Here is a 26710-nt window from a genome sequence, read left to right on the forward strand (position 1 = left end):
TTCAAAATGGCCCAAACTGTGTTCAACATTAAAGGAAAAGTAGCAACACATTCAGAACCACAAAATTCAATATGATGTGATTAAAGTACATTTATGGAGGGAGAATTGCCTCAAGTAATCTGAGGTGTTGAAGTAAAAATTATCTAAAATGGAAGTAGCAATCAAAAAGTACTCCTAAAGATCTTAGTCTGATAGAAAGCACAAAAGAACAGAAAATACTTGAACACATTTCAGAAGAATGGAATATTGGTCTTGAGCAATAGGAGAAACCAATTTTTGCTAAAACAAACTGATAATATATATGCTCATTCTGCTGGGTAGATACAACCAAAAAGTAATTTGAGAATGGTATCTACACTTTATTCTCTTGTTATATCCTAGTGAATGCACATTTCAAACAACAGGCTCAAACTGATTAACACTTGCTGAAGAAATATATTTCCCAGTCTAAATGGGATGTCTATTTAATGTTATAAAGCAAGCATTGCAGAACTGATTAACACACTAATGTAAACTAAAGAATGCAGAGACGCAGAATATAACAAGAACCATGGATATTGCTCCTGTTTGACATTAGGCATAGTGTAGGTCTACAAACAGACCAGAAAAACTAAGATTTATGGGTTGAAATGTTAAAAACACCAATAAGGATTTCTAAGCCTTAAGTGGGGGGGTTGGCAGAAATGAATTTTGCTGGCCAGAGAGATTTGTTCTCATTTACAGGTAGAATTGGAATTATTAGAGTGTGATATAACAAAGTCTAGTACCTTCGCATCCTCTCTCGATCTGTCCATTGCAGAAAAGGGCATCTGAGATGAGGTCTGGAAGCCGTCCATTTAGATCAACTGATGCCAGGCAGCCTTGAAAGCCCTCCTTGGCATGGACGAGTTTTGGCAAGGATTTGTATGTTTCTTTCGCCACTCCTCCTATATACAAGTCACCTGTGGAAAGATCAAAGTTTTGGTCACAAAAGGAACTTGTCCTTGACTTGAAACATACAATATGACAGGAAAAAATATAGTGAGGTTTACTTGTCATTAAATTAATAAAAACAAAGTAAATTTAAAACTAGTTATTTTTCTAAAAGCACAAACCAATAGAATGCACTGAGTGCCATATATGGGGCCAAATGGGAGGTATATGGACCAAGCAGTTACATGTTCCTACACTGAAATCTGAGCCCCATTATCTAACTTTAACAATTTGTGTGGGTTTTTTAAATTTTTTATTTCTCTGATCATTACTAGTCTCATTTCTAAAATAGAAATAAAACCTATCTCAGAGGGTTATGTGAGGATTAACTGAGAGAAAATATAAGTATCCATCATAGTGAAAATATCTAATAGACATTCAAATGAACTTTAGTTAATCAGAAGTTCAACAAATTCTCTCTAGGGTCTAAAATTACTTTTTCTACTATGCTTAAGCCTATTATCTCTGCCTGTACCTATTTTATTTGTTAACTTACTCCCACAATAGTCTAGATATACCTGAAGGTTTTTGTTTATTTTTTTGCTAAAGTTATACCACTTTGAATTCTTTATGCTACACTGGGATCTTTTAACAAGCTGTCAATTGCCCTCCAAATTTGATTGCAGTTTCTAATGCAGCACTTTGTCATCTTCATGTGTCTAGGTTTATGGGCCACTACTCTAAAAATAAACTGCAATTTATGTTTGACTCTGTTTCCTTTCTCATCACAGATTATTCACCATATCTAAATGGCATTGAATAGATGTAATTAATGGACTCTGGTTCATTAAACACTTAATCAATGCAGAACATAAGGCGTGTGACCCTCAAATCCCATAATACACTGCCCCTGTTTACAAGTCCTGATAAATGTACTCTCTTTATCTACTTCTGACTTTTGTCGTTTGAATTTTCTCTCACATTAATCATTCTAACTTTCATGCCACTTGATACCTCTTCCCCATTTTCACACTAATCCCTTGCACTACTCATGCCTATGGGGACCCCTATGTGTTGTCTTCATGGGACTTGGGCCCAAGGAGAACCGATACACATGCTGTTTGTTTAGTCGTAATAAGGTACTTGGTCTCTGACCCAGAAACCTTATGTATTCTGCCAGCATCTGTGAACCAGTAATAAGCTAACCCATTAGCTTGTAGGTAGGGTAAAAATCAATCCACAGATATAACACTCTTGAATTACATTGATGAGTACATTGAGCTTGCTGAAAGTCACTTAACCATAAAAAAACTAAAAACTGCCGAGACCAGTTTGGCTCAATGGATAGAGCGTTGGCTTGGGGACTGAAAGGTCCCGGGTTCGATTCCAGTCAAGGGCATGTACCTTGGTTGCGGGCATATCCCCAGTAGGGAGTGTGCAGGAGGCAGCCAATCAATGACTCTCTCTCATCGATGTTTCTAACTCTCTATCTCTCTCCCTTCCTCTCTGTACAAAATCAAAAAATATATATTTTAAAAAAACAAAAACTAAAAACTTAAGTCCCTCACTTACTAATTAAGGCTCTAAGTATTACACTGGAATATCATTAATCTTGCATAATTTTCACTGAAGGTACTGATTGTTTTTACTTTCTCCACCTCATAAAGAATGTAACCACCTATTGACTGTTAACTACTATTATTAAAAGGTGGCATGTTCTTGGTCTGAGCTGCAATACTATTTTCTAAATAATTTGATTTTTTCTATACATTTCCTTTTTCTCCTTAGATTTTCCTCTCTTAAATTTCAAGCCATTGTGTTTTACATGCATCAGAGAAGAGAAATGAATCATAAACAGAAGTTACAAAATATCTTTCTACATGTGAGTCTTAATAGCCAAGTAGAATATACAGGCAATTACATAAGAAGAGCAAAGCTTTCCTGCCTCTCCTGTGGGCAAGTGGGAGAGAAAGTTGGAGGAGAAGACATATAAGCTCAGTCATTGGTGAATGCCAGAAAGAAGACATTGTGCTCTGATTTGAGGGTGAGCTGTGGGGGATGCTAAAACTCAGGTAGGCTTACAGGGTGATATTGATCTGTGTGCATTTCTCCAAGAGAACTCAGAAGTGACAGTGAGATCCTTGAGAAGAAATGGCTGCATGGTAAATTTGGACATGCTGAGAGTTTAGGCAGACTCACAGAACTTCCCATAGTCTACTGTGGTGCGGGAGCAACAGAACAATTCCCTGAAGTAGCACAAAAATAAGCAGAAAATGTCGGACCTGAAGGGGTTATGCATACAAGAATGAAGGTGCTAGGTAACAATTCATTGAGGATCTGAGCTATGAATACAGAATATCCAAGAGCAGCTCCTGTGCAATCTCTCTCTACATCCCTCAAATTGGTACCCTGGGAAATCCCTCACCCCACTTAATTTAGACACAATCCCAGAGAAATAAGAAAACTAAAATTGCCTGAGATGATATTTTCACTAACTCAACAAATCATACCTCAATTTAGAAACCAAGGTGAGTTATGAAAAAATAAAGATAGATTTCTTGCACATCTGAGATTGTGGGCTGAAAGTCATATTGTTACATGCCAAATGTCAAGGCAGGAAAATGCTCCCTACACTAGTTTATTAAACTAAAATTGTTAGGAAATTCCAGCTCTCCTCTAGACCTAATAAATGTAGTATTAGGAACAGTATGTGTTAAATAAAGAATTATTGGCACTGTTTCAGATATAAAACTCAGTACTGAAAGTTAGGTAGGGAACACTCTCCTATAAAATAAAGAGGTAATATGCAAATTGACCCTCATACCATAATATCATCACAAGATGGAGGCTCACACCTCAGAGGCTGGGTTCCCATAACACAAGATGACTGCGCCCATAGTGGAGGTGGGATTCCCATAATGGGTGATCAGCAGAGACTATGCGGTGCCAGGCTGGGGCGGGGGACCTGAAGCTGTGCCCACCACCTACCTGGCAGGGCTTGCCGGGGGAACCTCAGGCTGCACACCCCCTCCCTCCACGTGCCAGGCTGGGGGACCTGAGGCTGCACTCCCCACCTGGCAGGGCTTGACAGGGGTGGGGCCGGCCAGGTCTGGGTCTCATGTGATTTTTGAGGCATGCGCAGTTGGGGACTTGACTCTGGGTCCCAAGGCGCACCCCAGACTCTAATAGGATGAAAATTTTCATATACATTTTACTAATTTTCTTTCATTTCTGACACTTCTATTATAAAGGGCAAATAGCAATATTAAAATATTTCCTCTAATTAATTCCATTGTAATGTTGACAAATTTTATGCACCAGGCCACTAGTATTTGAGAAACAACCTTGTCCTTTGTGATGATAGCCTCCTGGAGGAGAGAGACTGTGTCTTTGTGTTATATTCTCCCACAGTGCCTAGTACCAGGCTATATAGCACAGTGCGTACTCAATAAATATTGAGGTCACAGTAGGAAAGAAGAAATGGTAAGGCAACGCATGGGGAGAGCACTAATTCTAAAATGCATCGACTTCCTTTCCCCACTTCCTGCCACAATCCTTTTTTTTTTTTTCTATTAGCAAACATATTTGCTGAACAACTTTTTAAAGTGTATTAAAGAAAAGTAGTAAGCTTTCCTTTGTGCTATTAAAGAGCAGAAAGGATCGATTCAAGCTGTGCAGGATACAAGCCTCAAACACACCAAGGTGGATGGGTTTGGCGTTGTAAGTAGGGGCATCATTTTCATTACTGAGGCTGCACTTAGTACCACCACTTAACACAGTCCTTATAAACTCTTCATATGGCAGACAGTGGTCTAAGGTCCCCTGTTGGGTTGCCATATGAAGAGAACAAAGAAAACCCTTAAGTGGCCTGAGACCTGTGCAGCATTAGCACTTCATCAAAGATGCAGCTTCTCCTTTTGATCCTTAGTGTGCTGGCAAGAAAATGGCCCATTAACACTAATGGGATCTCCCAGGTAACATCCTGAGCATGGGAAGGAGGGTATGCCTTTTAATGACCCTTGTGTGAAGGAGAGACAGGATGGACATCCTCTAAAAGCCAGTTTCCTCTGAAGCCATCATGTTGCCCCTTCAGCAAGCTATGAGTGCTTTTTATACAGACCCTTTAAGCAGACCATGTATGCAATTGACAGGGCAACAATGGAATTGGGGCAATTTTCACAGAAGATGCAGAGAACATGTACAAACAAAGCCAGATAATCTCAAACGTCTGTCATCTCTCTCTCCCCCTCTCTCTCTTTTTAATCTCAAGAATACTCTTTAGCACAAGTGCATTTATATGTATGTGAATATCACAGGTATCCATTCCCTAGTAGTTGGGCAGTAATGAATAGTAGGGAATAATGCACAAGCCTTAAAGTTATACATGGCTACAAATCCTGGCTCTGCCACTTACTGGTTGTCTCAGTGTAGACACATTGTTACATAACTTAAGAGTCATATTCTTCACCAGTGAAATGGGTTAACAATGCCTACTCTTGAGGATTATAAAGAATGTGTGTGAGCACTGGGGGATAGCCTGCACTCAGCTCATCACTGCTACTGATGTGGTAATGTGGGGCATGTCTGGTAAGGACTACGCATCTATAATGTATCTCATTCTATGTTGATTGTGCTGCTACAGAAGAGGGAGTCATTTGTGGCCTAGAACTGTGTCTTCTACTACACTATTGGCAGCTCAAGAGGCTCTGCTGACATACTCAGGACCTCTTAAGCTGCCCATATTACCAACACTGAACCTGGTAACATAAACAGAACACTTGCTAGATAAATATCTCCTATATAATAAAGATGTAATATGCAAATTGACCATCACTCCAACACACAAGACGGCTGCCACAAGACGGCTGCCAGGAGAGGGCAGTTGGGAGGAACCAGGCCAATAGGGAAGGGCAATTGGGGGTGACCAAGCCTTCAGGGGAGAACAGTTAGGGGTAACCAGGCTGGCAGGCAGAAGCGGTTAGGGGCAATCAGACAGGCAGGCAGGTGAGCTGTTGGGAGTCTGCAGTCCTGGATTGTAAGAGGGATGTCCAACTGCTGGTTTAGGCCTGATCACAGTGGGATCTGGACTAAATGAGCAATCAAATATCCTTCAAGAGGTCCCAGATTGGAGAGTATGCAGGCTGGGCTGAGGGACATACTTTCCCACCCCCTGTGCACAAATTTTGTTTGATATAAACAGATTAAAGGACACAAAAAGTATATGAAGCCCAAGGGTCAGGTTGTAAGGTTCATGCTGAATGGGCCTGTGGACTTGGATTGTGAGGTGGAGCTTCCTGGAAGAGTTTAGACTAGATGGAAGTATAGGACACATGGTGTTGTAATTTTATATATATATATATATATATATATATATAAAATATATATTATATATACAATGTAATATATATTATATGCATTATATTATATATTATATATTACATATTATATATATATATTACATATTGTGTGTGTGTGTGTGTGTGTGTGTATTTTTTTTTGCAGGCATGGAAACCAGCACAGGTTTACCATGGAGATAAAAATGAATACAGCATTCAAAAAAGAGTATAAAAGGCCAGATGTGGCCAGAAGAGAGAAATCTTCAAAGGAGCCCTGGTAAATAGTGTTGGATATGTCAAGTCAAAAGGGCAATTGTAACACAATAGAATACATATGACTACTGGTTTAGAAAATAAAGCTAAACAAGAATAAAAAGGTAAATCCCCAGATAGAAACCAGGCAGACTAGGAAACAACAGAATGTGAAGCAGTAATAATTTGGAATGCAGAGATGAAATTATAACACTAACCACCTGGAATTTGAATAGGAATACCTATTGGTGTACGATAATATACTAATCTGGGAGCTTAGGGAAAAGATGGTGGGCCTGTGAGGCATGGCTTGGGAGCCATCAACCAAAAGCAGATGAAGTGGTGAAAGAGGGTTTCTCTCTTCCTAAAACAGGGGCATAGGCAATTAGAGCAAGGCCTCTGAGGTCCACCTTGCAGCAAGTATCAGTGTATAACTAGTTCTTTGACTCAGCTTTCCTGTTTATTCACATAGATTTTTGGTGCCTCTTAAACATCTCACTTTTATTCCAATTTAAAAAACAGCATATCTATAAAGGACAGCTGCTTTGTAGATTTGGGTAACTAAAACTCCAGGGAGATGTGAGGCTCCAGTAATTTCTTGTAAGTGGCACTTGAAAAAATAAAAATAAAAAAAGCTGAAGTAAGTAATACACACTGCCTCCCTTTCCTTCTGGCTGAACGGAGAAAGTATAAATTCTGGAGGCTTTGATATGAGAGCACTGGACTTTGGACAGCAAATTTGGAGACAACTCTAGCTTTTCTCCCAATTCTTATGATTGGCTAGTACAGTGGTCGGCAAACTCATTAGTCAACAGAGCCAAATATCAACAATACAATTGAAATTTCTTTTGAGAGCCAAATTTTTTAAAATTAAACTTCTTCTAATACCACTTCTTATAAAATAGACTCACCCAGGCCGTGGTATTTTGTGGAAGAGCCACACTCAAGGGGGCAAAGAGCCATGGTTTGCAGACCACTGGGCTAGTAGAATGAGTACACACAAGCTGGAATGGTTTCTAAGAGCTATTTTGCAGTAAAAGTGTATCCCCTTATCCAAGGGAACAAATAAAACTATGCCCCCGAACTTGTCTCGCCTTTAATGTCAATCGTTTATTGCATATCTACAAATGAACACCTGCAGGTGAGATCTTGACCATATACCTTAATACAGCATTTCTTTGGGAGGCAAACACTTAAAACTTAAACCTTGTTTTATGATAGGTGTGCCCTGTTAGATAGGAGAAAAAGAATCTATAACCCCTGGAGAATAAACAATCACTTATTTACTTTTTTTTTTTTTTTTTCCTGGAAGACAGTCAGAGTCACTATTTCCTTTGATTGCTTAAATAAATGATATTAAATTACTGAAAGCAAAAGCATGGGAGTCATTAATATTTATCTAATACAGTTGAGCCTACGAGTAGATAAATGGAAACTTTCTAAAGCAAACCTCACATGGATTGAATAACAAACCCTATCCAAAACCACATCTGAGTTCAAAGCACAGGAAACATTCCTTTATAGATCTCTACAAAAAAAGTCAGGTAAATTTTAGAAACTGTTTGATGAAGAGATGCTCGGTGGTGACCAGTTTGATTGATTACTTATTCTCTAGGTTTTGTATAGCTTCGCCTTCCTCAGACCAGTAAGGGTTTATTCCTAGAACTACCTGTGTTTGCTTCTGTAGGCGATGCCTGTGAATCATTTTTAGGCTTGTCAGGCTTTTTAGGTTCAGTCTAAAATCAAAGCGCTATCATTCCCCTTGCTGGAGAACTATGCCCAGACTTCCCTGTGTCATAATGATCACATTTCTAGTCTCCCCGATACCCAAAAGGAAAAGTTCAAAATTATTTTTAACTTAATTCTGTATCTCAGAGCTCCCATTCAAACTATTGCCAATACTTCTGACATTTGTCTTTTCTATTTTCATTTCCTTTTCCAGTACTTGTCTCCTTTTCCCCTTGTATACCTTTCATCCAGTAACTTGTGATCTGGCTTCCCTGCCTTCATCCATCCTCCTCATCAACACCATTATCAGTCTTCCCACTGTGTCTGATTTCTTCCTCTCTCTTCTAAAAGCCTGAAGGTAGCAGTGTTCGAGGGTTTGAATTATCCAGCCTCAGTCACTGTCCCTAAACTTTGAACAATTTTTCTCCAATGACTTTAGCCTGGCATAGTTAAGATAACATCAATCCCCTTCCTATATACCCTAATCGTTAATCAAACAGTATTTTTCCAATACTGCACATTCATGTTGCTTCATCATTCTTTACTGTACATATTACTTCCATCATGAGCACCTTTCCTCTTTCAATCTTCCATTTCAAAACCTTATCCAGTTTGGAGGACTCTACCGATATTCTTCCTTGTCAGTGTATTTGTTTCCCAAGTCATAGGCAAGTATGACCTTTGAATCCATGTAATGTTTGAACCTCCTTTCTGGCATTTGCCATTTATTTCCTAGTTCTTTCCATTATTCTATAAATTCCTAAAAAAAACAAACTATGAGCAAGCATCACTATATTCTCATTTTCAATTAGTAGGGACTCAACGATTACTTGTTTTCATTGAATAAGTGGATAAATCAGCATGTTGCAGGCAATAATTTATCACTTAAACAGTAAGGGCATACTGAAAGTGTTTATGAGTTACACCATTCTTGTATTCCTGGTTTCCTCCTCTCAATAAATAATAAAATTAACTGTTCGAAATATTTCTACTGACCCCTCTTTTGAATATCATCCAGTTCTTTAATATAATTCAATATAGTGGCATTTTTTCCCTTTCTGATAGAATAACTCATGACAAACACAATACATTGTAGAGAGAGGCAGACAAAGATAGAAGTAGTGAATGATATCAATATGTGATAACTAAGAACCTCTTCATGAGTCTTCTACAGTTAAAAACCTCTACCTTTTAGTTACATGCCAACTATAGTCTTCCTGGTCCTACAGGCTCCCACACCCAAGAGTAATAGTATATTGTTTGTGCTGAAAAGACTTTACATTTCACACAAAAATCAATGAGGTAGCTGAATGTCTATGTATAGAGCCCTGTCTGAGTGAGAGTGAGCTCCCCCCTGCTCCCTTGCTTTGACTTCTTGGTAATCAGTGTCAAGAACTGCCTTGGTCAAAACCAAAGGAGATAGCTCTGGCTTTATTATTACAAAAGTATACATTGGTGTAGTAATCTCAACTTTACCAAGCACTGGCACATATGGCATTCCATTTGGTATTCACCTGGTGAACTATGGTTCAAGGCTATAATACCAGAAGATGGCAGGGTCTGATTCCAAGCCCAGGTCTTCTACAACTATGATAATTCTTGCTTAATTTATACTGGGCTACACACTTTATACTCTAAGTGGCAAGTAGCAGATTTGTAGAGCTTCACTAGTACAAAATGTAGAAATGTTTAGGAGTACTATGGTCGATGGAGGAAAGTAACCATGATAAACATTCTCAGAAGTCCAAGCAAAATAACAGATTCCTGGGATGAAACTGGGGGTGGGGGCCCATATCCATGTTTAGCAATCTCATGAAGACAAAGTCAATTTGCTTCCATAGCCGTATTAGGTATCAAAATTCTGACGAGTAGAATTTGTAATTCTCCCAAATTTGATTTTTAGATATGACAGCTACTTCTCAAATGCCTCCCACAAAGAGATAAGTAGGCCACCTACATTCATCCATACCAGTGTGTGAACAGATGGGGGGACTCCAATCAGTTGGAGTTCAGACCTTAATGTTTTCCTATAGTGAGCCTTTGAGAGTTAATATTGATATTATGTTTCTGGGCAGGACAGAAAAATGCTTTTGATATTCTGAAATTTCTGTTTGGAGCCCATACATTTTAAATACAATTGCCCCAAAAGAAGACCTTCTTTAAAGTACGGTTATAAAGCAACGTGAAGACAGATTTTGTTTGTGTGTTTAGCCAACATCCTGTGAGGGAAAGCTGGTGGGCATGTTAAATGGGAAATGATGAAATACAATGGCTGTGGAGGTGCATGCAGCAACCTGTCTTCTTTTAAATGCACTATGACAGGGACACTGTGGCAGATAGGCGAGGAGTCCAGGCGTATAAATCCACGCCCAGCCAACTTCATCTCACAGCTTTGCCAATCTACCTTTTGGTTAAAAGAGGTTCAAATATTTTTATTTGTTTTCCTTTATTCCTTAGGCAAGTGGCATCCAGTTTAGATGCCTCCAACATCCTTTAGCAGCACACAATTTTGTCACTGTTTCAGGTTTCATTATCCTCTCCTGGGATTGCATGTGACTCAGAGGTTCTTGAGCTCACAGGTACTGTTAAACCTTACACAGTATCTAAGTTTGAATGTTGCTTTGCCTTTTTTCATTCCATTTAATCCTCCACCCAACTCCTCACAATAGGCAGGAAGTTATCATGATCCTCACCATGCAAGTGAGCAAACTATCCTTCTGAATAAGTAGCCTGTGCAAGGCAATACAACTACAGTGGTTGGCAAATTCATTAGTCAACAGTGCCAAATATCAACAGTACAATGATTGAAATTTCTTTTGAGAGCCAATTTTTTTAAAACTTAAACTTCTAACGCCGCTTATTCAAAATAGACTCGCCCAGGCCGTGGTATTTTGTGGAAGAACCACACTCAAGGGGCCAGAGAGCTGCATGTGGCTCCCGAGCCACAGTTTGCAGACGATGGAACTAGGAGAAAAAACAATGCCACATCAGCTTCCCCCTCCCAGCCTACCTCTCTTCCCCCTGCACTGCACTGCCTGTTTTTACTAAAAGCTATCTCAATGACAGAAATAGAATTGGTGGAGGAGTTTAGAAATGATTGTTCCTGAAATTAAAAATGACTTCTAACCAAGGGACCAGTAAGCAGATCTATGCAAACCCGTTCATCTGCCCTGAGATTTTAAGTAGCTCAAGGTAACTACTTGGTTTCTCCCAGCCCTCCCCCCTTATTTTCCCAAATTTAATTTTTCTATTTCAAAGTAAAGGAATATTTATTCTGGGTGGGATGCCCTGGTGGTGTATATGGAAAGTACAAAAGACCAGCTCTTCCCCATAATAATGGCCTCTTTAATGCAGGTTATAAAAATGGCACCTGCTCTCAGCTCAGATATATAGGATAAGAGGGCAAAGCCCTCAGCAGTTTCCTGGACAGCTTGAAAGAATGGTAAGGTACAAAGCACAGAAAAACTTTACAGAATTGACAGAAAACTTTTAAAAGATCATGAGCTTCACTAAGAAAATTCTTATTTCTTAAATACTTAAACTTTTCTGTATTTTTTTTTCAAAGAAGGAATTCCTTCTGTGCCTGAAGGATAGAATATTCTCAATGAGGTCATGAGGCCCCCCTGGAATGGTGTTACTCCCTTAGGCATGTCTCCAAATACTTTGTTATTCCACTATTTAAATTATTCTTTTTTTTTAAAACTTTTTTTAAAAAATATATTTTATTGATTTTTTACAGAGAGGAAGGGAGAGAGATAGAGAGCTAGAAACGTCGATGAGAGAGAAACATCAATCAGCTGCCTCTTGCACACCCCCTACCGGGGATGTGCCCGCAACCAAGGTACATGCCCTTGACCGGAATCGAACCTGGGACCTTTCAGTCCCCAGACCGACGCTCTACCACCGAGCCAAACCGGTTTCAGCTTAAATCATTCTTAAGGAGAAAAGCTAATAGTTAACAGCAGGGATCAAAAAGAGGGCAGGGAAGTGTGGGCAACTTTCCTTAAAGGCTTGGGAAATGGAGGGCTCCAGCAGTTGAATGGACTGGCAAATAGTCCTCTGGCACACACTGATGACTGATTGATTGATTGATTGATTGGCCAATCTTCAATCATTCCACAAAGTGCTATACTTGTCTGGGCCTGTTTGAAGCACCTATAAATGTACATGTTCTATGAAGCACATATTGATGACATTGAGCAATTAAAATCTGGGGCTATAGTATTTGAGGAAGACTTCAGGGGCTAAAGATATAAAATCAATGTACAGGTTCTGTGCAAAGCATAGGGAAGGGTGGAGCACGTGGAAAGTAAAAATAGAAATATCCAATTATTTTGCTATTATCAAAGTGAAATTTTCAACACCATATACCATAGAATATAGAAGTTTGAGAACTTCTAGGGTGGGGAGAAAGTAGTTTTACAGTTGTAAGTACATGAAACACATTTTATTCTAGTAATATTTATTAATTACCATGTTATTTTCCATAAGAAAAACTGTCAACCTACTTTTGTCCCCCTCTGTATGTGGAGTAGAAAATGCATTTTATTATCTGACATTTTTCGTAAGATTAAAATACATACTATCTTTCACTCTAGATAATCATAAGAAACCCCTTCTAATATGTTGGCAAATATATATAGTAGTATTTAAATGCTTCTACAGAGTTGAGTTCAAATTCTATTTGTAGACAACGCAGCTTTTCTGAGTGTCCATTTTCTCATCTATAATATAAGAGCATTAATAGCGCACTCATCTAATTATTGTAAAGATTAACAGGCCAACTTGAGACAGAATATCAGAATTGAAGTTCTGACCAAAGTGCCAATGCTACAGATATGAGATAATGTGAGTCTTAGTCAGATACCTAAATGCAAAATTTATAAAGGATATGCTAAAATACTGGTTCTCAGACCTTGAGCCCCTCAGTTACATTAAGGACATCATCTTCATAACAACAATAAACGGGGTCAGAAATTGGAAAGAAAGATGTCTAAGGACATTTTTAGGCATAGGTAGGTCTCACTATGCAATAAATGTGAGATTACAACCTAGCCCCAAGCTTGGTGAGGAGGCTCTCAGGTCTCCTGGAAAACCTTTGTTTCCTGCAGTTGGGAGAAACAGGACTGGTGCCTGACATAGTTTACACAGAAGGGTACAGTAAAAATGAAAGCATTGAGAATGGGCTGCACTTCCAAAGCTCTCAGGCCTGGTGAGACACACAACGTAAGAGCATTGCTCATGGGCAGACGTGGGCCCCAAAGACAAGGAGAGCAAGCCAGGCAGGCCTGCCTGGGGTGGAGCAGACCCCAGCAGTGAGGCTGGTGGAAGGAAGAGAGGGTATAACCACTCACTCCCCGGGCTTAAGGACAGGTGGCCCCAGCAGAGGAACCGTGGATGAACCAGGAGCGCACCAGGAAAGGAAGAGTGAACATGAAGCTCTGTCAGATCAGGAGTCTGAACAGAACATCATCTAGTCTAGTCGCTAAGCTGTGGGAAGACAGCAACAGGAAGGGACAAAGCTGAAATGCCCCTGTTCCTGCGTGTGACTGGATCAAACAAACTCCCACCCCAAATTTCAGTTTTGATTAATTAGTAGCTTAGATTGGACAGTTTTCAAAATTTTTGAATTGCAGTTGTTTTGTAAAGTAAAAGGACTACAGAATTGTCTAAAAATGAGCCCAAACATTTCCTTAAACTGGTATATGATACAAATACCTCAACAAAATATATTTTAAAGTGATGGTTTGAAGTAAAAATATTGTAGCTTGATTAGATTCAAACATCATACTTCTTTAACAATATCACATTTGAGCCCTTAACATGGTGTCTGACCTATGGATAGTCAAGAATAAATAATAAGTTAAATATAATGATTATGACAATAATAAAAGTAGTTTATCATAATGTAACTTTGAATAGATGCCAGGCCACAAGACAATCTCTCTCATAAAGATACTCAGTTCTGGCCCTAACCAGTTTGCTCAGTGGATAGAGCATCAGCCTGTGGACTGAAAGGTCTCAGGTTCGATTCCAGTCAAGAGCATGTACCTTGGTTGTGGCATATCCCCAGTGGGGATTGTGCAGGAGGCAGCTGATCAATGTTTCTCTCTTATCAATGTTTCTAACTCTCTACTTCTCTCCCTTCCTCTTTGTAAAAAAATTTTTTTTTTGTTTTCTTTTAAAAAGATACTCAGTTCTGCATATTGCCATCACTGCATGATTCACACTTGTGTCCCAGCAAGTATACCAATAATTATGTCACAGACGATCAAGTTTCTCAAAAATAGATGGAATCATACATGTTCAATGTATAAATGCCAAAAGTAGGTATAGTACATTAGTACTAGGTCTTTTTAAAAATCCCTGAACTCCCAGAGAAAAACCAGCAATGGGAGATGTAAGCAGTGTATGGGGTGGGAGTGGGGAGTGAGGACAATGAACAGCTTGCCTAGCAATGTTAAGAAGTAACCTCCAAAAAATCCTGAAACTGTCAGATCCGCTGTCCTGTGCCAGCATAGCTATGGGGATAACATCACCAACAGCTGTTACGGGCAGGTGGGCCTTATGAGTCTGCCCTGGTGCCGAACCCTCGAGCTTCTAAGAACACGCTGGCTGAGCTCCTGCCTCCTTGGGAGAATGCAATGAGATCCCAGGTGTAAACTATAAGTTTGTGGGCTGTGACAAGCCCTCAGAAATGTTTAAAATACATATTATTACTATTTAATATTACCATCATTACCTAAAAGAGGAGACATTTATCCTCCCTAATCCTTACTTTTATTTCATCGTCTGTATTGTGAACCTACGTACAGCCATCCTACCACTCTGTCATGGAAATGAAAGAAGGAAATGAAAGAAGGGATCTCTGTACATTTTGGCCAATGCTTAGTAAAGGTGGACACTGCAGATGGTGGTGGTGTGCCTACCTTACCTAAAGATACATAAAATAGAGATGGCATTTCAGCCAAGTCTGTCTAGCCCCGTGTCTTAATCACAATGCATTCTTAAGGCAAAACACAATCATTTACCAAGATAGGGCCCTTTTTAAAAGCAGACTTAGAAAACCACATGAATGTGGCATTGGCAAGAAAGCCCGATTGGCCTCATGTTCTCCTGCAGTAGCACCGGAAGTACCCTCCAGTGAAAACAGTGAACCAACAGCAGCTCTGTGCCATCCAAAACCTGCTTTCCTACAGGAGTCGAGATGGCAAAATGGGCTTCAGAGCATCTCCATAGCTAAGCCTACCAAGTTTCCAGTCTGTTTCAATGTTAACCCCATGGCTCCGGAGGAATTGTGAAGGTTCAGGGGGTAGAAGCTAGTTTTCCTCTGAGACACAGTGAAAGGGGGTGACAGTTGTATTACTACCAAAGCCAATCTAAATGAAACAACTGTCAAGAAATAACAGTGAAAGTTGCTTTGGGGATCTGTAATCAACAACGGTAACCTTACTCAGAGTCAGCCAGGCCCCTCTGGCCTTTCCAGATCTAGAGGAGCCCGGTTTAATCCTTTCCAGTTCCACAAGAAATAAACTCCTTGTGTTCCCCTTCCCTGTGTTTCTCGTGATTTGCAGCTAGCCTCTGACTTCTGCCTCGGGCTTTTGTGTCCCAGGTGCTGCCTGTGAGTCCAGATCACCAGTGTGGGTCTCCACCCACAGCATAATTTTGTTCATCCAAGCATCGATGGATGTAGTCTACTGAACATTTGGTTCCATGCAATACCCAGTTTTCCACTATTTTGATGATGGTAGCAGCTACCTCCAACCCCTGCCCAGGGCAAGGAAACCCAACCCCCCGATTTTTGCATAGCAGTTTAAAGATCACCTTGGGCTCCTTTGGTAGCTCCATTATATCTCAAGTGTCCTGTTTATTTCTTCAAACAAATCCAGAGCAGCCATATATTCCTTTCCTGGACACAAGGAGAACATGTGTTCCAACCAAATTTACTCCCAAGAATTTGGCACTAGGATTCCTAAACTTAAGTGAGTATCCTTTGGGTCTCTGAATTGGTCGGAGGTGGAAAGCCAGGTCTGGGGAGGGCAAGTTTGCCAGTGCTCCTGAAAGCAGAGAAAGCTTCACATTGTGCAGAGAGGGAGGAGAATGAGGGGGTGCTCATTGGGAAGCTGAGAGAAGGCAGCCTTCAGCCACCATGGAGACAAACAGAGGCAAAGATGCTTTTATGAGGCACAGACTAAAAATTTGCTCTCTTGCCCCTGAGTCCCTGAATGATATACCGTGCTTCTCCCCCACCTCGCCCTTTACTTGTTAGTCTGAATGGGTTTATGCTTTTTATACCCCAAAGACCTTTGTCTAATTCTCCCATCAGAAAAAAACAAAAAAAGCTCTGAGAACCAAGCAAACCATGAGACTTACGTTCCAGAGTGAGAGTGACTTTGCCAGGCATGCTTTCCCAGATGGCTCTGACATCTGGAGAAGCTCAACTCCTAGGAAGACTGCTCAGCTTCACCCTTGGCAGTCCCTGAAGAGGGACGTGCACTGAAGACCCAGCTATGAAGAGGCTGAGATCTCTCGAGAAGTGACCTGACCCTTAAGAACCCAGCTCTGAGCACCTGCAGGCACTTGCTTCTCCACACTCTAAATAGCACCAGCTTTACAAGCTCAGCTCATCTAATCACTCCCTGCCCCACTGCCTCGTGGTAAATCGGTACCACATCTGAAAGTCATTTGAGCACTGGGTTCAGGTTTCCAGGAGCCTACGCATCCCTGTGGGAGGACTGAGGAAAGTATCTTTCCTGGTGAAAGACCTCCCTTACCTATTTGTAGACACACAAGCCAAGGCCTGAAATTAGCCATTGTTGTGGTTGAGCAGAAACTGGCGTCAGGGCTTTAAACACCTGTGTCACCTACACCCAAGCAACGAGGAATGGGAAGGTTCAGGGCCATCAAACCTGCACCAGAAGTGAAAAGCTGGTAGATGACCTACAGTCTCCATCTTGCACCTATGGATGGCCATGGGAATAGTCTTCACCAGTGAGTCCATAGAAGGTATCAGATTTCTCTTCAGAATGTTGCTCCAGGCTGTCACTAGTATTTAACTGAGGTTAATGTGAGAAAAAAAAAAAAAAAAGAAAAAAAAAAAAAAGCTTGTTTTCTCTGGTCTATTATAAATATTGTTGAACTGGGAATTAAAGACCACATATAAAACACTAAGTATTAATAACTGCCTGAGCATATTCCTCTTGTTTGTAAAAGGAATGGATCATACCAGATAGTCTTCAAGATCAATGACCAAAGGTGGAAAGAGAACTTTCAAATAACAGATGTGGAGGGAGTTGGAAAAAAAAAACTAAACATGGAAAACTATGGCTAATGTAGAAGAGATAAAGAAAGTTTTTTTAAGTGCTTTTAGGGAATAAAAAACTTGAACTCTGCTGCAGTTGGATAAGCTGGTCCAGGAATTGTGGGAAAGCAGAAGAAAGAAATTCCAAGACAACACAAATGTTCACATTGGGTCAAGACAACTGGGCGTGGAAAGAAAATAACACCTCATTGGGGGTGTAGGTGCAAGGGGTTAAAATGAGCTGACAAAGGAATTATAATAAAAATAATAGATTGAGACTGAGTCCTGCAAACCTGGGAACTCAATGGAGAAGAAATAAGTTTCATATCTCTAAGTGTCTTTCAATGCTTGTGTGGGAAAAGGAGTAACAAAAATGTCAAGACTTACTTTTATGGTCCATACATGATGATTGCCTCCAAAGTGATCTCTTTCCCCACCAGCCTCAGCCCATTCTCTATTCAGAAGCCAAAGAAATGATTCTAAAGTGCATCATAAACTCCACTCTCGTACTCAAAACCTCAAAATTCCTCCTCTCCTTGTTGCAAAAGACCAAAGAAAACCAAGGGACACTTCAAAGAAGAGGAGGGACACTGTTTAAAACACCAGCAGTCTCAGGGAACAGCCTTCCAAATCAGAGTGAAGGAATATGCATGGGCTTTCTTTCATATCTCCCTGTGATCTTTGTCCCACAAATTTAGATTATGCTTCCTGTCCTTTACTCAGGCCTTGCAAGAAGGCCCCCAGGTGTTGGGGGTCTCCAGGCCATCTTCACCATCTGGTACCACATGGAGGGCCTTTCTAAATATGCAAATCACCAAATCACCCTGCTACCCTCTGAGAAGCTAAGGGAGCCTTCCAGCCCAGCCTGCTTTTCTAGAGATTATCGTTCAAGTTCCCTTTTTATACCTTGCAAGTCTACCTCTATTTACAGTTGTGTGGCCTGAGGAAGTGAACCTGAGCAGCAGCCCCAGGGCAAACCCCATGAAGGTCCACTCACTCTAAGGAATTTGAGCGTGAGCAGAAAAGGAGAGTCGGCAGAAGTGGGGACCCACACAGGAACCAAAGCCATAGGCAGGAGCCATGAGTGGGAAGAAGGCAAGGCAGAAGAAGCCAGAAGCAGAGAAGAGAGAGAAATGACCCCAGTGGGAGTGGGCAGAGCAGTAGGAGGATGTATGGGAGATGTGCCAAGGGAGCCCCTAAGAGGATTGTTCTTGAGATGCCAGTATGACTATTAGAACATAGTTCTTATTTGCTGTGTGACCTCATGGCTCAGCAGCTAAAAGGATTTGTCTTTCTTCCTAATGGGTCTTTAAAATAATCTCCCATTAACTGAAGCCATGGGAGTAAATCTCTTTTCCTTACAAACGAAAATCAATAGATCAATCAATCAATCTACTAGTGATTGCCTAACCAGCAGGACAACAGGAGCTTGCCTCCATTTTCAGTGCCACCTCCTGCTTTAAGGCTAAGCTGGAAGTCGGACTGTTCTTTACAAGTTTCTTATTTGAGCAAATGAGCAACCAGATGGCATGTGGCTGAACAAAGCTTGGGCATGCTTAGACAAGGCCAGGACTTGGGTGACCTCTGGATTGCTCAAGCTCCACAGCAATGAGGTATCAAATAGCAACAGTAAAGGGTAGACAATGGGGGCACAGGGGTTATGCTCAGGATTGAGCGAGTAGGTAGCTGAGTAATGGAGACAAGTGTGAGATCAGGTTGGAAAGAACAAGAATACTGCAGCCAAAGCTCAGAAACACTGCAGGTTTGGCTCCAGACCAGCACAACAAAGGGAATCATAACTCCTTTGCTGGAGGACGTTCATCCCTTCAATGTGGAAACAAAAACAAAACAAGAAACCCACACAGGCTACATGCTGGAAGGGAGGTACTCCCCTGACTTTACCTTCCAATCTTTGCTTAGAAGTAGAATGCATTTGAATGGAAAGCCTTGGTTGGGCCCTCTCTGATTAGGGAAAGGTGGATTTGAGGAGGGATAAAAGAGAGGTTAATGAATAGATAAAAGTCCTAGCTTGGGTGGGAAGAGGGAAGAGATAAGATAGGCGATGGTGGGAGAGCTGCTCAATGCCCTTAGAGGCGAGAAATTTGGGATCTGAGAGAAAGAACAAAGGGCAAAGCTCAGCCAGTGCTGATGTGTGGCTTATAAATGAAATATTCACTTTTAGGTAGTTTGCTAAATGCCCACCTGAGGGCACTGAATTCCAGTCACCTGGATTTTTTTTTTTTTGTCCCCCATCAAGTAAATTGTCTTCAATTTGCCCAAGGATAAACAAGTAATGCTATAAAGAAAGATACCTATGGAAGATGGAAGTCAGAGACGATCTTTCCTCCCTCTCTTTGTTCTTGAACTAGATTCATGAATGAACAAGACTGACCTTGATTCAAGTCCCCGGGTAATGGCTAGGATTAAATAAAATGACCTGATTTAAATCTCCTTAGCATTTCATAGCAAATCAATAAATATCAGCTCCTTTCCATATACAACCACACACAAACATACACATTTGCCAACTATAGGAACAAGAGAAGGAACACGAGGAGGCGTTACACCAACCCTTTATCTCCCTGAAGGGGGCAGGACTCAAAAGCCCCACAATGAATGCACAGCTGGGCTAGAAATTCATTCCAGAGAGCAAATTTATGCCGCTCTTTTCATTGCATGTTGCAGCTTGTACATAATAGCCAGAGGGAACAGAACACAAACAGCTGGGAAATAAAGATGAAAGCAAAACTGTGTCAGCAGGGAGAGACACGCCTCCCCTGAGAACCCGGCAGTGTCATGAAACATAATTTGAACAAGGTCACCTGCATAGCATTCTGTTTTTCAGAGGAAGATCATTCAACGGCTGCCCATTTCTGACCATCTCCTTCAAAGTCAAGGTAGAGATAGGGATACATGTCCCCTAGCTTTCAAAATTCTACTGTCTGGTCCAATGTATATAATGAAATGGAGCCACAGGCGGAATCATGCATTATTAGAAGGCTAACTGGGACCTGGGAGGGTGGAAAAACAAAGAAATTCTGCTTCCTAGCACAAAAGGAGCCCTCCGGAATCCCAGATGGCAAGGTTTGTGGCCATATGCTGCCCTCTAGTGCCTTTTTAAGGGATGGTAACATGAGAAATAACACTTCATGATCCCCAGGCAGCCAATATCATCTCAGCACAGGACTGGTCAAACAAAACAAAACAAAACAAAAAACAAAAAACAACAACACAAGTAAGATTTTTAGGGGGGAAAAAGGGCAAAGCCAAGATTTTTACTAACATTAAAAACTGAGTTAAATTTGGCCTCAACATAGATACTACATTCTTTCTGAACTTTGAAAAACACAGGGTCTAGATTCGTGAGTGCTCTTAAAAAATTCAGACACCTGTTCCCTGTGTATTGATCTCTGTCTGAGGAGGGGCCCCTGACTCTGCATCAAGTAAATCCCATCAGTGACTCCAATGGGGTTAAGTTGGTTGACTGTACTTTGAGAAGAACTAAGCTGACTTTAAGGAGAGTGTAGAATAAATCTGATAATTTTCTTTTAACCCTGTAAGAATACAGCTCTTAGGCAAAAAAAATAAAAATAAAATAAAATAAAAGGCATAAAATCAAAGCTGTCCAAGACAGACTGGCTGACTCCTTCATGATTAGCACAGAAGACAGCAGTGCTGCTCAGTGTGGAGTGGAGAGTTCATATAGACGGTCCTATATGAATCAGCCCCCAGACTGCAGTAGGCACCTAGGTAGGAAGGAGAAACAATGTGTCTCAGAGACAGTGCTGGTCTGTGCAGGTCACATACTTCAGCCCACCTTGAACTGCTCTTTTCCAGCCTTTTCAGTCCCTGACACAGGGTCCAGTTTCTAGTGAGACTCGTTCATGCTTCCTGAGGTCCCTCCCTACACAAACAGGACAGCATTTGGCTTTGAGCTGGTGGCTGGCTTGGCCAGCACACTCAGCGTCACAATCTCTCCCTTTCCCTGCACAATGACTGCCTGAGCCTGCTGTGGACATCCGGGGCACAAAAACTCAGGGGCAGAAAATGCCCTCCATTCACTTCAGTCAGCAACAAGAAAGAGGGTTGGCCTGGTAAGCAGCATTTCCTTTGAATTGCATTTTTTACCTTTTGAGCTAAGCTACTAGATTTATGGGCACAAACAAGATGTCTTTGAAGTTAACAAGAGACCACTCTGAGAGAGGGAGACAGCCGTTACCACGTATTTTAGGTGTTGGGTGATTAGAAATAAGTTCTGCAATTACAGAAAGTGAAACACTTTTCTTTCTTCTCTTATCTGATTTAGAACGAGGACTTTTCTCTAGAAAGATTTCTGTTGGATTTTCTTTTTTCCAGTTCCCTAACTGCCCCATGAATCAAAGGGAAAGATCACATCAGTACAAACGAATACCTCTTGACAAGTAAAAATGTGAGCATGAGGGTCCCTGTAGAACTATGGAATGCAGGACAGAAGCAGCAACAGAGGAACCTGGGTCAAAATTGGGGATGTGTCTTTGCTCAATTGTACCAGCATTTTTATCCCTGGCCAAGTCATTCCAAGCTCAGGTTTCTTACCTGCTTAATAAAACGCTAATGACACTTCATCCAATGCTGGTTGTCATGTTAAATGTGATGGGATCACCTGGCTGGCCTGGCTTAGTGGTTGAATATCAACTTATGAACCACGACACATGTCCAGGTTCCGGGCTTGATCCCCAGTGAGAGGTGTGCAGGAGGCAGCCTATCAATGATTCTCGTCACTGATGTTTCTATCTCTCTCTCCTTCTTCCTTCCTCTCAATGGAATCAATAAAAATATATTATGAAAAAATGTGGTGGGATCAATAGATATGTTCTTAGGAATTCACAAAAGCCAGCTGAGATAGAAACTTATGTTATTTTTTTCCTATTATTGACATATTTTCTAAGATGTTTGTGTTGTTTACTTGGAGAAATCAGGTATCAATAAGGAAAGAAAATGTCTGCTAAGACTTTGTTAGAAGCTTGTAAAAGAAACATTCCCACTGGTGCATGTGTGGTGGGAGGATTCATTGTTGGAGGCACAAAGGCGTAAGCCCAGGTTGGTCAGAGGTTAGGGAATCTCACCAAGGAAAGAAAACTAATAAGCTCTTGAAGAAACTCCTTAGGTGTCTGTTTACCATGACTCCACATTGATTGCAAACTGTTGGGACTACAGAAACTTGCAAATGCCTATTTTTCTTTATAATATGGAAACAGATACATTCCTCTCACCCTTTAAAATTTAATCATGCATGCATTCTTAGGTGTTGCATGTTTTGAACTTCTATTAAAAATGCATGTTTCTGCCACATTAAAGAGGGAACAGAAGCTTGTGTGTTGTATTATTAATTATATGCAGGGAATGAAATTCTGGTTAGTATTTGCAGAAGGTACACACACACACACACACACACACACACGCACGCACGCACGCACGCGCGTGCGCACACACTGCCAGATGAGTGGCGGCCATGGGGTTCATGTCTGCTGCTCTGATCTGGTGCACTTACTCTTGAGGTCCAAGTTCCTGGCTCCAGCGGTGATTTGCGTTGTGATTTTCGTGTCAATCTTTACAGTGTGGAGATTGCTGGTGTCCCTTGATATCATCACGTTGTGCCACTGATTGTCATTGAGGGGTTTATTTGAGCTCCCTTTGATGAGGTTAGCACCATTTCCCAAGTCAAACACATAATGTAAGTACCTGGGGGGAGAAAGGACAGTGGGAAAATGCCATCACTTTTCGAACTTTTTTATGGAGTCAAACTCGATACACCAAGAGGAGAATTTTTCTTTCAGGTGACTCTGTCCTTCCTAGAAGTCATGTGAGTGACTTGTATAAAAATTCAGCTAATGAGAAGGAAACACTATTCTGTGTCAGTAAGGCAGATTCTTTATTTTCACTATAAAGAATAATGAAAAAAAAGTTTTAAATTAGGTTCTACAATAGGGTGGGAAACCTTTTATTTCTGCAAAGGGCCATTTGGATATTTATAACATCATTCATGGGCCATACAAAATTATCAAGTTAAAAATCAGCCTGCTCTATTTGATCAAACATTTAACTGCTTCATCCCTAATGCCTTGGCAGGGCCAGACCAAATACTTTTGGAAAGTATATTTATTCCCTCTTTCACCAGCCCCTCCAGCCTTTGCTAACCACAATGGACTGGTACTTCTTGTCAGCTTCCTGCACTGCTTTTTCCCCCTCTACCTTGAATGTCTGCTTCTCTATGAAAATGTAGACTCATCCTTCAAGTCTCAGCTCTAATATCCATACCTTGTCTCATACATTTCATATTTTCCCTAAACACACAGCCTTTGCACGTAATCATCTTAGAAAAACTTTCACAGTGCTTCTTTTCTATCTATGTGTTCACCAACAACCCCTCAGATTGAGTGCTTGCATATGTGTACCTTGGGGTTGGTGGAATCTGAGATATGCATGGGGTAGCAAGAAACACACACACACACACACACACACACACACACACACACACACATTTCCTGGCACATTATCTAGCCAATTGTAAATATGCAATAATAGTCACTGAATGAATCAATATCCATATTAATTAAACTATATAAAACTTTTATCACTTTCAAGGAAATTTCACAAAAATCTAAATTCTTCAAGGAACTTGGACATAGAATTCAACTTGAGTAAATGGGATTTTGTAAAATTGAAGGAGCCTGATTGCTTGAATTATCTATTTAATGTAGCACAAATTTGTAGGAATTATTTTGTAGAATTATAGTGTGCTTAGTAATAGTAAGGCAATCCACATTTGAAGTGTAAGATTTATGTAATGCATAGCATAAATTAGAACTTGATGTTATTTATATCTCATCTAATATCTCATATATGGAAATGTAGGTGTAAAAGACTACACAATACCCCTATTAATTTGTAAGACACTTAAATAATTTAAAATAGTATATTATTTGTATACCCCTGCCCATGACTTTGTAAGTCGATACATTTTGCTTAATGTGTATTTTTGGAAATGGAGGCCCATTTCACTTGTCATTAGACTGCCATATACTCACCCTTTCACTAATTCAACCACAATAAAGTCATTTCCATCCCCACTGTTATATAGAATTAGTCCATCTAGAGATGTTGTCTTGAACTGGAAAAAAAGATGCATAGAAGTGTAGGCTTGCAATGTAGCTAAGGCAACATAGCTTGATTTGGTCTTGAAGGTAACAGGGTCTGCTATGATGTTCCGGAAGCCAAACCTGGCATTGAGTTCACAGTAATCTATGTCACCATTTTTACACAAGTCAATGTATGCCATTCCATTAAATGTCAGGCTCTGAAGGTGTCCAATGAAGTTGGAGGGGACAGAAGACAGATACCGCCGTTCGGTGATGATGCCAGTCTCTATGTTATGAAACTCTAGTCTGGTATGATCGCCTGCCATTTGACCTAAATGGGAGAATCATGCATTATTATTTTCCATATCTGGAAGGCACTTTCAATTTATAACAACATCATATTTTATGATACAAGAATCCAAATACCTCTTTGATATTCAATTACATGTATTATAGTAAAATCATAGAAGTGATGTTAAAGGGCAAGGGCTGAAACACATAATATAACTTTCATAGGTCAGGTTTCTTTCTGTCCAAATTTTAGCCTTAATAAAAATTGTCCTCATTAGACAAAGTTACAGAGTTTTAAAAAGTAGGAGAGCTCATGGCTCAGTGATTGAACATCAACCTATGAACCAGGATGTTACAGTTCAGGGCACATGCCTGGCTTGGCAGCCTATCAATGATTCTCATATTTGATGTTTCTACATCTCTCTTATCCTTTTTTCTTCTCTTTGAAATCAATAATATGTGTGTGTGTATATATATATATATATATATATATATATATATATATATTAAGTAGCAGAAAAAATGGAAGTGAGTAATGGAGAAAGGGAGAAAGAAAGTTTAAGAGAAATGGAACGAGAGAAAAGAAAAGGAAGTAAGGGAGAAAGCTAGAGAGGAAAGAGAAAAAGGAAGAGAGGGAGGAAGGAAAGTAGAAAAGATGGAACGAAGGAATGAGGGAAGGAAGACAGGGGAAGAAGTTAGAGACAATGGTTGTCCTAAACCAGCCCAGTAGAAAGTGATGTATTCCAGCTTCATAGTGATGTTTTCCTGTATAAGAAATATTCTTACAAAGAAAATAATGTGACTGTATATTTTCCTACCACAGTTAAAATAATGAAAAGCTACTATTTTTCCAATAATGAACCATGAAAATGTATTTGAAGTATGTCATTTTCACTTTCTTTTTTTTGTGCTGAATAATTTCCACAACTATGCCATTTTCCTTGAATTTATGTTTTGGAAAATGAAACTGAGCACAAATTCAAGGTATGTCCAATTTTGAAAATACCAGTAAAAGTAGTCCACATTACCAAAGTTATAATCTCTAAACCACATGTGTCAAACACAAGGCCCGCGGGCCAAATCCGTCCCGCCAGGCCTTGCAATGTGGCCCGCACCGCGCTGTCATCACTGCACTCCGCTGCGTTTCCATCACAATGACAGTTTATGACTGTTCAGTAAACCATTCGGCCCGCGATTTAGGCTGGATTTTAGATTTTGGCCCCTTCTCTGATTGAGTTCGACACCCCTACTCTAAACACTTGAGTATGAAGCTTGGTTGTGTATTTATATGGTGATTCACTCTTCAATTCATTCCCCATCCCTCTTCATCCTGCCAAATTTCTCTGTCAACCCCTTTGAAAGCCAACCTAGTACACTTTATCTCCAGAGTGATAATCACACCTACCTTCAGGGTTGGAGATAAACTACATTAAAAAAAAGATGCAAGCTTGATTTTTTTAAGATACAATATGAAGTACCTTATCTTTGCTAGTGACTCACTCCCAGCATCTTGTTGTTGTCTAATTAAACTGACATTTGCATTCTTCTGAAAATCAAAAAGGTCATTACAATTGCAATCAAGTTCTTCCGAGTACTAACTTCACTACTCATTTCGGCATAATTGGAAATTTTATTAAGCTTACACTATCCCATCATCCATGATATTAATAAATACACTAATTAGAGCCAATCCCAATATCAAACCCTGAGAAAATTCACTGGACCTTCCCCCAGGTGTAATGAAGACAGAATAACCACCTATCTGGGTCAGA

General features: G+C 40.3%; 1 protein-coding gene across 28 annotated transcripts in view; it reads right to left on the minus strand.

Annotated features, from left to right (window-relative positions):
- The window catches only part of NRXN1 (neurexin 1), a 973616-nt gene that overhangs the window by 478372 nt on the left and 468534 nt on the right, over positions 1 to 26710 (minus strand). For all 28 annotated transcript variants that reach the window (XM_036435285.2, XM_036435291.2, XM_036435293.2 and 25 more), the window contains 3 exons: positions 24597 to 24978; positions 23060 to 23250; positions 768 to 941 (listed from right to left, as the gene is read on the minus strand). In XM_036435285.2, the coding sequence (XP_036291178.1) occupies positions 768 to 941; positions 23060 to 23250; positions 24597 to 24978 (747 nt within the window). The remainder of the gene's footprint in view (positions 1 to 767; positions 942 to 23059; positions 23251 to 24596; positions 24979 to 26710) is intronic.

The sequence above is a fragment of the Pipistrellus kuhlii genome, unplaced genomic scaffold, assembly GCF_014108245.1.
Source record: "Pipistrellus kuhlii isolate mPipKuh1 unplaced genomic scaffold, mPipKuh1.p scaffold_m20_p_13, whole genome shotgun sequence".
In the NCBI taxonomy this organism is placed as follows: domain Eukaryota; kingdom Metazoa; phylum Chordata; class Mammalia; order Chiroptera; family Vespertilionidae; genus Pipistrellus; species Pipistrellus kuhlii.